Source organism: Carica papaya, chromosome 6, assembly GCF_054855325.1.
Source record: "Carica papaya isolate Zhongbai chromosome 6, ASM5485532v1, whole genome shotgun sequence".
In the NCBI taxonomy this organism is placed as follows: domain Eukaryota; kingdom Viridiplantae; phylum Streptophyta; class Magnoliopsida; order Brassicales; family Caricaceae; genus Carica; species Carica papaya.
This window is the reverse complement of record NC_142314.1, coordinates 37,734,879-37,748,254: the sequence shown is the minus strand read 5'-3', so window position 1 is coordinate 37,748,254 and position 13,376 is coordinate 37,734,879. Positions and strand designations below refer to the sequence as shown.

The 13,376-nt window shown below is 35.8% G+C and overlaps 2 protein-coding genes across 3 annotated transcripts; both read right to left on the bottom strand.

Annotated features, from left to right (window-relative positions):
- Positions 1-508: 508 nt before the first annotated feature.
- Positions 509-4,305, bottom strand: LOC110809551 (putative pyruvate kinase, cytosolic isozyme). The gene is made up of 3 exons (XM_022035419.2): positions 3,844-4,305; positions 1,950-2,411; positions 509-1,550 (listed from the first exon to the last, which is right to left on the bottom strand). Exons 1-3 carry the CDS (start codon positions 4,099-4,101, stop codon positions 738-740), a joined length of 1,533 nt encoding a protein of 510 aa, XP_021891111.2. The 5' UTR covers positions 4,102-4,305; the 3' UTR covers positions 509-737.
- A 1,397-nt stretch (positions 4,306-5,702) lies between these two features.
- Positions 5,703-13,302, bottom strand: PSL4 (calmodulin-binding protein). 2 transcript variants are annotated; one of them, XM_088222857.1, is made up of 17 exons: positions 13,150-13,302; positions 12,952-13,069; positions 12,690-12,806; positions 12,160-12,255; positions 11,217-11,456; positions 10,761-10,966; positions 10,096-10,167; positions 9,860-9,979; positions 7,968-8,331; positions 7,745-7,858; positions 7,555-7,656; positions 7,406-7,463; positions 7,217-7,285; positions 6,728-6,815; positions 6,382-6,443; positions 6,247-6,298; positions 5,703-6,151 (listed from the first exon to the last, which is right to left on the bottom strand). In XM_088222857.1, exons 2-17 carry the CDS (start codon positions 13,064-13,066, stop codon positions 6,089-6,091), a joined length of 1,938 nt encoding a protein of 645 aa, XP_088078983.1. In that variant the 5' UTR covers positions 13,067-13,069; positions 13,150-13,302; the 3' UTR covers positions 5,703-6,088. The 2 variants fall into 2 exon arrangements, with proteins under 2 accessions (XP_088078983.1, XP_088078982.1); XM_088222856.1 differs by having other exon boundaries at positions 13,138-13,295.
- Positions 13,303-13,376: the final 74 nt, after the last annotated feature.

The window sequence follows — 13,376 nt, the reverse complement described above, 5'->3', positions numbered from 1 at the left end:
CAATCTAACTTTCTAGTCATATTTTATTGAGTTGGTGAAGAAAGGAAAAAAAAAAAAATAGTTAGGGACAGCATTATTCATACTCTTTTGTCTATATTTCCAATTTCACCATCAAACTACAACTAAGTTAAGTTGGAATGACATTATTTTTTAAAAAAAAGTGTATTATTAGAGAGCAGGAACTTTTTGGCTTCTAATGATAATTCCTTCTTTTGTTGGCTTGCAGGCAACAGCATTAGTTTATGGCAGGACCAAGCAAGTCCCCACAAATAGGTTTCTCTGTAATAGGTTTAAAAACAAGTTCCTGAAAAACTTTTTTCCCAACAATTGCCCCCTAAGTCAAAACCCACAATTTAAGCATTCAGCAATACAAGATCAGGCCATCCTTGGCTTCTTGGTGAAACTACTTACCTTCTCTGTCAGTGGACCCAAAAAGAATAATAAAAAAGCTCCATGAAATCCAAAAGAACTGAAAGCAATGAAAAGCATATAAATAAATCTGTCTGTGTGAATGTGTGAAATGGCTCCAAATTATAGGTCTCAAAAATGGTTGTCAATCAGAACATTTTAGCTGTATCACCTGAAGTTTCTTTTCCAAAATGTAGCAATGGAGGAAACAAAAATCAAAGCTCAACATATTATACGGAAAGCAGCTGTTTTCTGTGATGCCGAGAATCCACACCTAAGATAACCAAATATGGGAACCAACAAAAAGAGCTGTCTTGTTCGAAGTGTTGTTACTTCACAGTCAAGATCTTGATTACAGAAGCATTCCCACTTCGAAGTAGGACGACAACAGAGTCCCCGCATTTGCACAGTCCCTTCTCCTTGCCATGTTGAATAGCAAACTCAATTGCTTCCTCTGTTGACTCCTCGTGGGAAGCCCTAGCTGATCCTGCATATAAAACTGGAACTAATCCACGGAAAATAAGGCTATGCCTAGCTGGAGCTTCGTTGCTACATGACCAGTCAAAATAATCTGTCTTGATCTCAGGTACAATGACAGATAAAATTGGCAACCCAGGCCTGTACTTTGCCACTAACTTTGCAGTGCTGCCTCCCCTGGTTAAGACCAATATAAGAGCTGCTTTTGCAGAATTTGCTGTTCTGACAGCAGAAGATGCTAGGCTCTCCAATGGGCTCATGGGCACTGGTGAATGCTCCATAATCCTTTTGAAGACATCTCCATAGTCCAGCGTGCTTTCTGCCTCCATGCATATCTTTGCCATGGTCTGAACTGCAAGTTCTGGATATGCTCCAGCAGCAGTCTCACCACTAAGCATCACACAGTCACTGCCATCAAGAACAGCATTTGCAACATCAGTTGCTTCAGCTCTAGTAGGTCGAGGAGATTTAATCATGGACTCCAACATCTGGGTTGCTGTAACAACAGGTTTCCCTTGAATGTTGCACTTGTAAATCATCACTTTCTGTGCTAGGAATATTTTTTCGATTGGGATCTCCATTCCTAGGTCACCACGTGCCACCATGAATGCATCTGAATTTGTAAGGATATCATCAAAGTTTGCCACACCTTCCTGATTTTCAACCTGTAATGCAAATTTCGAGCAAAATTTAATTAGCATAAGCTGTACCTAGAAAATATAGAAAGGATTTCAAATTTTTATAACAACACGGAAAGGGACATGCCAAGAAAGGAAAATCATTGTCCTTAGCATAGATAGTAACCTCAAAATATAGAAAGCAATCTCTATACAAGACCACAAATTAAGAAACATATTTTCCATATAAAATATTTTTCTTCACCAATTCATGTATGGGGCTTTGGGCCAATCTATTGTATCTTCTTTCCCATCAGTACTGTAGCAGAATATTACTTTATACCAGATTCTGATTCCTTCTAATTTGTGATCCAATTTCAAACAACTAACTCAAAAAGGAAAGATTTCAAAAATGTCTTCAAACTTATTTCATAGAGATCAACGTACCTTTGACATGAGAAGAATGTTCTTAGCATGTTTTCCAAGCAGTTTCCGGACCTCCACAAGGTCTGAGCCTTTTCGAACAAAAGAAAGAGCAATCATGTCTATTTGATTAGGAACTCCCCACTGCAAAATATCTTCCTTGTCTTTCTCAGTCAAGGTTGGGAGATCCACAACAACCCCAGGGAGATTAACATTTTTCCTTTCACCTAGAACTGCAGAGTTCTCACAGCGACAGTGAACCAGACCATTTTTTTTGTCACAAGATAAAACGGTAAATGATATTGTACCATCGGCACAAAGTATCACCATCCCTGGCTTGACATCCTCAGCCAACTTTTTGTAGCTCATGCATATCATATTTTCATCACCTTTTATGTCATAATCAGTAGATATGGTGATTTCTTGACCCTGTTTAAGTTGTATAGGTTTCCCATCCTTTAAAAATCCAGTTCGAATCTCTGGACCCTGTAAGATACGCAGGAAATGAACAGTAAGGATCCATTAAATTAAACATCCATCTGAACTTAGGCAGCTTGCCAACAAAGGAAGAACATTATGAAGCTTAAGTAAGTTCTCAGAAAACTTTCTTGACCAAGTTTGCATGCACTTCAAAAAACTTGGTTTTTCTCCTATTGTGATCCCACAAAGAATAGAAGGAAGAACAGATGTTTTGACCACTAACAAATGATATCATGGCATTAACCGACATTTATGGTTGTTGCGCTATGTTTGGAATGAATGGAATCCACAAAGAAGTCAACAATTCATTCACAAATCCAGGTTCTTATGTTTAGAACATATATAAAAATGTGAACTTGCAATTACAATTCCACGCTATTACATGGACTCGATTGTTCCAAATAATCAAGTAAATACGAAAAAAGTTAACAATAATCAGTATAATTTCAAAGTAAGAAATGGAAGCTTAATAAACAAATTGCGACAATTCAGGCTTCCTCCAACAACGTTTCTCTCTGGCCCTACAACGAAAAATAATCAATTTAATAATCTCAAGAAGATGCTCAAAAAACTGATAAATTAGTTGATGCTTGAATCTAGCACGAAGCCCATTTGTTTCTGTAACATAGAGCTGGGGAGAACCCATAAAGAGAAAGCTTTTTCTCTCCTATACCATTTAATACTTAGCAGCAAAGAAGAAAAACCTTAGTCACAAAATTCATGATTAGTAACCAAGTACACATGCTGGTAACTCTCAACAATGAATTGGTGATGAACACTTCAATTTAATTACATAGTAGCTTTTGGCTGTCAATATTAACAACAGAAATTACATTGTTCCATTCCGTTTGCAATGAATGCATGCATGTTGGCCTGTAACAACCAAAAAGCCGTTCTTGATTCTATTTTGTCGAGATGCACAGACAATTTGGCGCAAATCAATCAATCTTGAAACAAAGCCTGTATTGGCCGGGAAAATCCAAATCCATCTCATAAGCAAAGTAGTTGAATATTTTATCATGTGTTTAGCCATAGAGAACCGAAAAAGCTTCAGTTTTTTCAGAAAATATCCTAAAACAAAAACATAGAGTCAAAATTTAAGTACTGTACAACTCTTTATACAAATTCCACAGGGAAACCATTTGCCTACGGGAGTAAATAACTAAACAAAAATAGGAATGGGCAAAAAACAGAAAAAAAAAAAGCCCCATCAGAACCTGAAACTGCAGAAACATGGCAGATGATGGAAAGAAGTAAACTTCATAAAAGGAAAGAGAAGACAAGGAAATGCATACATACCCTCGTATAAATTCGGATCAGAAACAGAGACGAGAAGAATAAATCAACCCCAAGCAAGAAAGACCCGGATGCAGAGAGAACCAGAGATAAATAGAAAGAGATAGATTGAGAGAAGAGAGGAGACGGATGCACGTCTTACCTTGGTGTCGAGCATGACAGCACAGAGGGTACCGGTGTTAAGCATGGCTTGCCTGAGATTGTCGAGGGTCTCCTGGTGATATTCGTGAGATCCGTGAGAGAAGTTGAAGCGAGCGACATTCATGCCAGCCCTCAAAAGCTTCTCGATCATAGGGACGGACCTGGAGGCAGGACCCAGAGTGCAAACGATCTTCGTCTTGGGCTTCTTGTCGAGCAGAAGGGCACCGTTTGGGACGCGCTTGTGGTCGAGGGAGTCCATGTATTTCTTCTTGTGTTTACTGGTAGAGAAAGAAAAAGGAAGGTTTTTGGAATGAGGAAAACGAGGAGGAGGAGAAGAAGAAGCAGGTGGTGAGGGATTTCTGACGATGGGTATCTATGTAAAGAGAGGAAGAGTTGATTAGGTTGCTTGAAGAAGAAGTAGAAGGGAATCAAATAGAGAGGAAGAATATTTATACTTGGTTTTGAAAATGGTATAAAACATAATAAATGGCCTTTTTGTTTTGTAAAATTCAGCGGTCAGTTTTCGCCTGTAGTTCCAAATATCTAATTAGGTTAAAATTTAAAAAAAAAAAAAAAGATTTCTGACAGGTGGGTATTGGAGTTGAATGCTATTTACTTTTTTATATGTAGATAAAAATAATTTCTATTATATATATATATATATATATTATATAATTGTATTTATAAATCTAGACTATCTTTTGTGTCAATGAGATATTATATAAATGGATTACAGAGTTCAGACTTTCCTTCCTTATTAATATATACACAACTCTTACACAAAAACATGTTGTTGAAGCTCTCTCATCATTTAGTCATACATCTTACTTTAATATATATATATATAATACATATATATAATTTCAGTACCACTAAATTATTATACAAATGCCAAAGTAGATATATGGGTAAGAACTGTGTTTATATATATATATAATTAAAGAAAGGTAAATAAACAGGGATACCAGTGTTTGTAGTTGAGTTGAAATGAAGAAGCCATGAATGGTGTGATTCCATGTGGGAAACAAGTCATGAGTAACGTGATATGGGCTGACTATGTGCGAGCTGTAATCTATCTTTTTCTCTTGATTATCTGTTAAATTACACAAGTCTCAGAAACTAATACCTTAATTCCAGCAACGGTCAAATTCTACCTCCGAATTGGATGGTCATAGTTATGAGGCACTTTTTCTCTTCCACACCCTGCATGTGGGAACCAAAACCAACAGCTTCGGCTCACAGGTTTTTCTTTTTTTCTTCTTCTCTCATTTCTTTCATTCCTTTCCCATTTATCACACTTTTAATGGAGCCAATTTTGAATTTGAACAACCTCAGCTACTCGGATGCATTCGGCTCCATTCAAACACCCTTTTGATGGATCCCATGAGAGACCATCAAATGGTTCGAACCCATTTTGAACTCCATCCGCTTCTCACGTTCCGTGAATAGCCGAGGCATTGAGGAATATCCAGAAAGACATTTAAAAAATTAATCTGATTCTATCTCTGTTCGTTCTGTTGGAAGAAAGAAAAGATCCCAAAGAATTTATCTTTTTTTTAGTTGCTGAATCTCTGTTTGATTGATCAACGTGTGATATTCCGAATTCTCATTACTAATGAAATCGAAATGAACTTTGAATTGATCAGAAAATCTTTTCAATTAGCTAAAATCCGTTACTTGAACAAAATTAGATCTCGTAGAATCATATTGAATATTTAACGATACATTTCGTATCTTGCTAAAAAATCAATCCTTGTTTACCAACCACACATTGTTTAACCAAATCCAATTCTTTCTTGATATATTCCTCAAAAAATCCGATGGTTCATTTCAATATATCTCCCAAACAAACAAACAATCTCCAAGAAAAGCGTGTTATACCTCTTATTGTTAGTTTCATAAATTGCCTTTCATGATATACCAAGTGTAACAACACCAATGTCTATACTTAACCTGGGTGGGTCAACCTACTAGTCATGCTGTCAAATTGGTCTATCACAAAAAAAGAAAAAGAAAAAAAAAAAAGTAAAAGTTTTAATGTGAAGCATCCTCCAGAGACTCAAAATTTTTTTTCCAATACTATTCCTAATTATTAGCCCGAAACTCTTCCAACTATATGCCGGTGAAGGGCTGTGTTGCAGTGGCACCTCTTCGTCTTTCAAGATTAAAATCAACAATTCCCCAGCCAGACAGATTTAAGCAGTTAGCACTCTCCAGTGGATCCAATACACATTTATTCGGGTATTTTAGAGTTCATCGCGCTTCTGAGGTTGTTCTTGATTTAATGCATCAAGTTTCTCTTCTAGTTCCTATAACATTTTACCATACAAAGAATGATGTTAGTAGAAAATCCAGCCACAGCAAATGTGGTAGGCAGAGAACTTAATTCAAACCCAAGTCTTACTTTAAGCGTTTCTTCCAGGCACAAAGCTGGTGTAGACAACAAAGCTACATATCTGCCATCAAAGATAACATGTTAAGGAAACCTATAACCAGTAAAGAGCAACAGCCAGTAAAGAGAGAGAGTGAGTGAGTTTACTCGCAACGGCTAGGTTCATCTACATCAGCAACCTCATTTGTCAAACCACATCTTAGCCTAACCTGTAAATAGAAGAATTTACACATACTTAATGGACCACCAAATCTCTCTGTTTCTTTTTTATTGGAAGAAAGGCATTTTACATGACCTTTAAAGTAACCTAATTTGTGTCTTGCGAGCTACCTTTTCAATAAGTCAATAATCATTATTTAGATTCTTTATGAAAAAAAAATCATTATTTAAATCTGATTATTAAGCCAACGCCTTCTAAATGCAATGTTTTTCACCAATTGGCAGCAAACCAAAACATGAACAAGCATATTTGTTGTCACAAGGCATAGGATACCGTCAAACTTCTATCAGGACCATTCCAGCACTTATCACCATTGGAGAACACCATGTGTCTATAAGACTCCTCAAATTTGTCCCAGTTCCTATTTTACCAAAACAAGAGAAAGATCAGGGATATAGAAGCACTAATATTTCCTAAAATCTGCAGAAAATGATAAACATCAGTGCTGCATATGATAACTACACTAGTTGATGAGCACACATCAAGTACTAACAGCTTCCTGGCCATTATACAATGTTGCATTAAAAATAACTTCCTACAACCCCCAACTACTACATTTTTATTAGACAGCCCAGATATTCTTTCTGCATTATCTATATCAGATTCTTCATGTTTATTATTTCACAGATCCACTAAGAAAAAAAAGTATGCTAAATTACTTAGAAAGGGTCCTGGAGAGAAATGCAAGGACAAAATATATGGAAGTGACTGGAAACAATAATTCTCTTTCAAAAGACAAATACATATGAAACTGGCACCTACCCTAAACGAGTTGTTGTATGCCCCTCGACCTGAGATGCTTGTTTATATGGGCAGACTTTGTAAACATACCTGAATAATTTATTTCCCACAAATAAGATATGAAGTAATCACAACCGCAGTTACGCGTAAAAAATAATTAAAAAAAAAAGAAAGAACAACGAGATTAACAAATAAAACAAAATTTGTTACTTGTTTTCCTTGTTCTCAAAACATTGACCATAAAATGAATAGAACTCCTTCTCCTGTCCTGCAACATCACATAATTATTTAGTTTGGATCACCTAAGCTATTATAAACAATTACCCCAACTAGAAACAGGAAAGAGTTATTGAACTAACCAAAGTCATATTTTAGCTTCTGTGTCAGGCTTGATATCCTTGACTGGATTTTAGATAATTTAGCACTGGACTCATCATATTCTTTACGTATTCGGGCTGCGTCTGCAGATGCCAAATTGTAGTTTATATCCCAATAAAAGGCAACCAACTTTATCACTAAGCAATTTATAACAAAATGTCTGATATGCACCTGATTTGTCTACTGGAGTGTGGAACAAATTAACAGTATGCAGAATGCTCTTGACCGTCTGTTGTATCTTCTCCAACCAAGATGGGCTACTTCGAGTTGTATCTCTTACTGTATCTAGAAAATGAAAAGCGTCCTTATAAAATCAACCAAACTAATAGATGCTGAAACAGCTTCAGATACCTAAAGAAATATATAATGACAAAGGTTACTGGGAGTTTAAAACCTGACAAGTCCAGGTCACTATCAATGTCAGATTTGTATCCAGAACTAGAATCATCATTATCCTCCTCTTCATAATGTTCATCCGCCTCATCTTCTATATTGTTATCATTATATTTTCCAGTCTCATCATCAGTATCTGAAGCATACCCATAATATTCCTCATCATGTGAGTCCTTAGGAATCTCATCATGCGAGTCCTTAGGAATCTCATCATGATTTTCATGATCGTCATGATTATGTTCCCCTGTACCATCAGCTTTCTTAGCCTGCTGCTCAGTTTTTTCTCCAGTCCATCGAGAAGCAACCAGACGCCCCAATTCTTCCCTTGACAATCCCTCAGCATTTTCATCCATATCACCCCCCTCCTGATAACAGGTATCAAAATCATCACAGATAGTAACATGATAAAACAAAGAGAATTGCAAACTTCTCATATGCAAATCTAAAAAACCATGGACAAATAGGGTGCTGCATTGTTTGGGTTAATTGTAGCAAAAAAGAAAAAATGCAAATCAAGGACAAATAGGGTGTTTGGCTTTGCTTATTAGGTGCATGTAAGTAGCTTTGTTTATAAGATAAAAGGAGCCTTGACTGGTGAAGTCCATAACAATAACTTTTTAGTTTTAGCCCTTCTTCATCTTTCTTCAGTGGTTAATCACTTTCTTAGTTGACTCCATCTTCATTTGAACCACTTCTTTATCAAAGAAATATGTGACGCCCCTACATTATCCAAAATAAGAGATTGATAATTTTTTAGATCTGATGTCCAAAAATAAGGCAGCAAGGGTGTAGCACCAATGACCTAGAGAGAGAAAAGAGGTTACAAGAGAAAATTAGCCAAAAAATCAACAAGGTATCCTAGATCTTCTCCATTAAGCAGAGGACCCTAGATCTTCTCCATTAAGGAGAGAATGGCTTGTAAAAGAAATACATAAGTTCTGGTACCAGAGATCACAAATTCTAGAAAAGCTAAATACACGATGCCTAAAAAACCTTTATTTCTTTCTTTCTAAATAGTCCAAAAGTGGAATGAAGGCGGTGATGTTCTTCCTGCTCTTGGATGAACCAATATCTCCCAAGGAGCTCAGCAAAGACAGACCCATGCACAACCTACTGAATGCCCAATAAACTAGATATTGTACCCTGTAGCTGTCTCCCCTCTGAGCAAAGGGGAAGAACTATAGGCAAAACTTTTTCTTCCATAATTCACAACTTCATCTTAGCATGTCCTCATTTTGCTTTTTTTTTGGTTAATAGCATTATCTCAAATATAATAAAAGCAACCATAACAAGAAGCGCATGTTCACAACCAACAATCAACGCATCCTAGATGTCATAACATTTATTATTGTCAAAATAACATATAGTTTAGGATACTGATCACCCAGCAAATTTTCTGGTTACATATGTTTCTAGATAATTCAGACATCCTAAATTCTTAATAAGCATGTGTTCACTCATCATCACCATACCTTGTTGAGAACTGTTTCTACCACAAAATATCCATTCTTCTTCCTCAAATGTTATTTTTGTTTCAAAGTCCCTTACCTTCAAAATTTTCTACTTCCTTTGCATCTTTAACCTAAACATAACTTAAATCACTTAATCTCCCCAAGAGAGTTGCCATAACATAAATATATTCACTAATTACATTAACTTCACTAGGTACTACTTTTAAAATTTATATTTAACAGAAACAGTTTAGGAGATATTCTCAACCAAATTGCCTCAACTAATTGATTTCATTATTAAAATTTGCCACAATGCATTTTTAGAACCTTGACAAAAACAAGATGATGCATAAAGAGATTATCAATTGATTTTTTTTTTTTTTTTTTTGGAAATAAGCATAAAGAGGTGATCAATTAATAGTTAGCTGAAAAAGGAAACTACCATTTTCTCGCTTTCCTTGGGAGGCTGCTCTTCTCCTGCATCATGAACAACCTCAGGTACAAAAGCAGAGTTTTCATTATCTTCTGGTGGAAGAGACTTTTCCTTCTTGTCCACTGCATGCTATATTGGAGAAGAACATATCAGGATCTAGTGCTGGCTTGTATCTGTATGATTTTATTAGCATAGAAAAAAAATTTTAAAAATGAAGAACAACAGAGTTCAAACTTTTGATTTACCTGGTCTGCTGCAGTGGCAGAAGATTGATCTTTTTCAGAAGTATCATCATTTCCAACTTCAGCAGCTAGCCCCTGAACATCATGATCTAATTCAGGACCCTATCTTAATCTGACAGAGCTAGAGGGACAAAAGTTTTGCAATACAAAGGAATAGAGAATGGAGATATGCCACAGAAACAGAAATTCGCGCATATTAATTCTTGTTAAATGCAAGATCACAATCAAAGAACTTCATATATTTCATCATAATTATAATAGTAATAACAGTAAAAACAACAAATACAACTTCAAGAATTGACACTAAAGATCAAAGGAGAAAGTTCTGAGGGTTTTGAATTAACAAATTTTAACTTCCAAATATATTTGGAAAGACCAAAAACCAAAATGTTTGCTCCACATAAAAGTGCAGAGCCACGAGGAGCCTTTTGTTAATGATACCATTTCAATTAATAATCACCAGGAGTGAAAATAATGATTATCCACCAGAGGTACAGATTTGACATAAGGAAAACTTGTAACCTAGCAGAGGAAGACTAAATAAGACTTCGCAATCATAATTGTTACCATAAAAAGGAAACAAATACATGAGCAAAAAAAGTACATGTTATTGTTATAGTTATGGGATGAAAAAGGTTGCATGAAAGAGGTAATAACAAATACCCGACCTGGTTTGAAGAAGAATCATCAGTAGTACCAATTATGTCATCATGCACACTTTCTGTAGATTTTTCATCACTCTCATCTTTCTTTTTGGCTTCGTCTTCACCTTTTTCGTGCACAACAGCCTGTTCAGCTTCTTTTCTTTCCTTTTCTTTTTTTTCTTTCTCCAGGCGTTCCTTTTCCTCTTCCTTCTCTATTTGCTCTTTCTTTTCTATATAGGGTGCACAAGAAAAGAACAGTTAAGCAATAATAATAACCAAAACCAATTTCTGCCATAGACATGCATGCATGCACACATTGATCATCATATCTGGTCTTGCTAACTGGCACATTAAGAATCATGATCTGTTATAGATTCAACCAATTCCACATTTCCATTTGTATAAAGTTATTTATGAAAGCAAGAACATAACATTGTTGGGTCACAGATTTTATTGACATTTACATGGTAAAGTTGTTACCTCTGAGCTGTTGAACAATATCTTTCAGTACTTTCTCCTCATTTTTCAACTTTGTTAGTTCTGCCTCATCTTTAGCAATAGCTGCTTTTGCTTTTTCAATTTCACGTTTCCTTAAAGTAACCCCCTCCTGATATGTAGCAATCTTTTTCTTTAACTTATCTCTAGCTACTTTTCCAGCCTCCCAGCAAGTATTTTGGCACTTCACTTTACCGTCATTTTCATCACTTCCATCACAGCAATCTGCACATTATGTGCCAGAAAATTAGAAAACAAAAATTCAACAACAGAAGCGATAGCATGTGAGAATGTTAACCATGATATACTATTTGAGCATGATGGTGAAAGTTATCAATTGCTTCCTTGCGGCAAGAAACTCTCCTCCTTCCAGGGCCATCAAAAAGACAAAAACAAAATAGAATCTCCTCCTCATGAAGTTGAAAGAGTATAGCTGTCAGCTTAAAATCAACTTGTTCCTGATTTCATTTTTATTATTTTTTTTCCAAATAGAATTATCTGATTTCTACAATAAGGATTTGAAATAACTCATTGTTTGCAGAGGAAGCATATCATCACTAAGAATAATCCAAATTCTAAACAAATGCATTTCTTCCAGTTTATATATTTTGTCTAGAAAATGCAAAATGCCAACATTAAGAGTAAGAGAACACAGCTGAAAGAACTTTAGATTCGTACGCAAGCTGGAAGAAGTAAAAGACTATTCCACAATAAGGATTTGAAAAGATTCATTGTTTGTGAGGAAGCATATCATCGCTATGAATACTCCAAATTCTAAACAAATGTATTTCTTCCAGTTTATATATTTTGTCTAAAAAATGCAAAATGCCACCATTAAGAGTAAGAGAACACAGCTGAAAGAACTTTAGATTCATATGCAAACTGAAAGAAGTAAAAGACTATTCCACTGAGTCTGCAAGCCACTTACCACAAATACCATCATTTACTCTAGATGAAAACACGACTTTGGGGATATGCCCAGCATTCTGACAATAAAATTTTCCATTTGGGCAAGCTGATGTACCTGAAAGTGCACAATGATATATTGATTTAAAAAAGGCCCCAAAATCCTTAGCATCAAGCAAAAGAGTTACGAAGTGGTCGGAAACCAAAGGAATTTTTACTTGAATATAGTTCCTAAAATGCTAAAGTCGACCATCAGAGCAAAAATGGAACCAAAAGATACAGACAAAAAAAAAAAACACAAATTACAATGATAAACAAATAGATACATTTCTTCCAAATTGCAAGAGACCCAGCATACTCATCTGATATTAGGCAGCCAAAAAAAAGCTTTGATATAATGATATCATGTACTGATATCATATAGAGCTACCCCTCGGCAATATTTAACACCATTATAGACTAACTGGATTAAACACACCCATCTGCCTAAAGCAACCTAATGGGAGATTAGAAGATAGGAAAAACATAAGAAAATAGGCAAGCAAGAATTACCTGGCTCATCGGTGCCATCAGGGCAATCGCAAAAATCATCATTGAGCTGAGCTTTGCTGAATTTCCTGGATCCATCTTTGCATTTTATCTCTGACGAGGACTTGTAATATTTCACATCTGGGAATCGCGCACAAAAAGTGGAGAATAAGGCCCGCAAAGATCAGTAAACCATGACTATGAAGAAAAAAAGAAAAAAAAAAACAAAGAAAAACAAAGACACTGGAAATGAAACGGAGGTTGTAAAAAATCATTAGAGGCAAACCTTCAGGAGAAATTCCGAGAAACGGGTCTTTGGAAAGCGAAGATGCTGATCTAGCAATTGAAGCTATACATAGAGCAGCAAATAGAATAGAGATGACTATGGTATCCACTCTCATCTTCTGCATAAGCAATCAAGGAAATCAGGAAACACAGCTCAAGCCAATGCAGAATTTTAGCAGTTGCTCACCTGATTCATTACCTATCACTCATAAAACTTCAAGAAGAACAGAGTCCTTGGAGCTTCGAGAGTTCGCCACGGTATATTGATTTCGACTATAGAGTGGGAGGAACGAAGCGAGGAACGCAGAGATAGCACACTTCCGGATGAAACGACGTCGTCTCTCTGCACAGTTCGGGCACTATTTTTATATATAAAGTAAATAATAATAATAATAATTCGTTATAATTATTTTAATTTTAAAAAAA

Bases quoted from the DNA above. Each gene is read 5' to 3' on its own strand.
- LOC110809551 (XM_022035419.2), bottom strand. From the start codon at position 4,101: ATGGACTCCCTCGACCACAAGCGCGTCCCAAACGGTGCCCTTCTGCTC. The intron at 2,412-3,843 runs GTAAGACGTGCA...CGTATCTTACAG, and splicing joins CTGTCATGCTCGACACCAAG to GGTCCAGAGATTCGAACTGG. The intron at 1,551-1,949 runs GTACGTTGATCT...TTTGCATTACAG, and splicing joins ACATTCTTCTCATGTCAAAG to GTTGAAAATCAGGAAGGTGT.
- PSL4 (XM_088222856.1), bottom strand. The intron at 10,168-10,760 runs GTCGGGTATTTG...CATGATGTTCAG, and splicing joins ATGATTCTTCTTCAAACCAG to GGGCTAGCTGCTGAAGTTGG. The intron at 9,980-10,095 runs GTAAATCAAAAG...TCTCCAATATAG, and splicing joins CTGCCACTGCAGCAGACCAG to CATGCAGTGGACAAGAAGGA.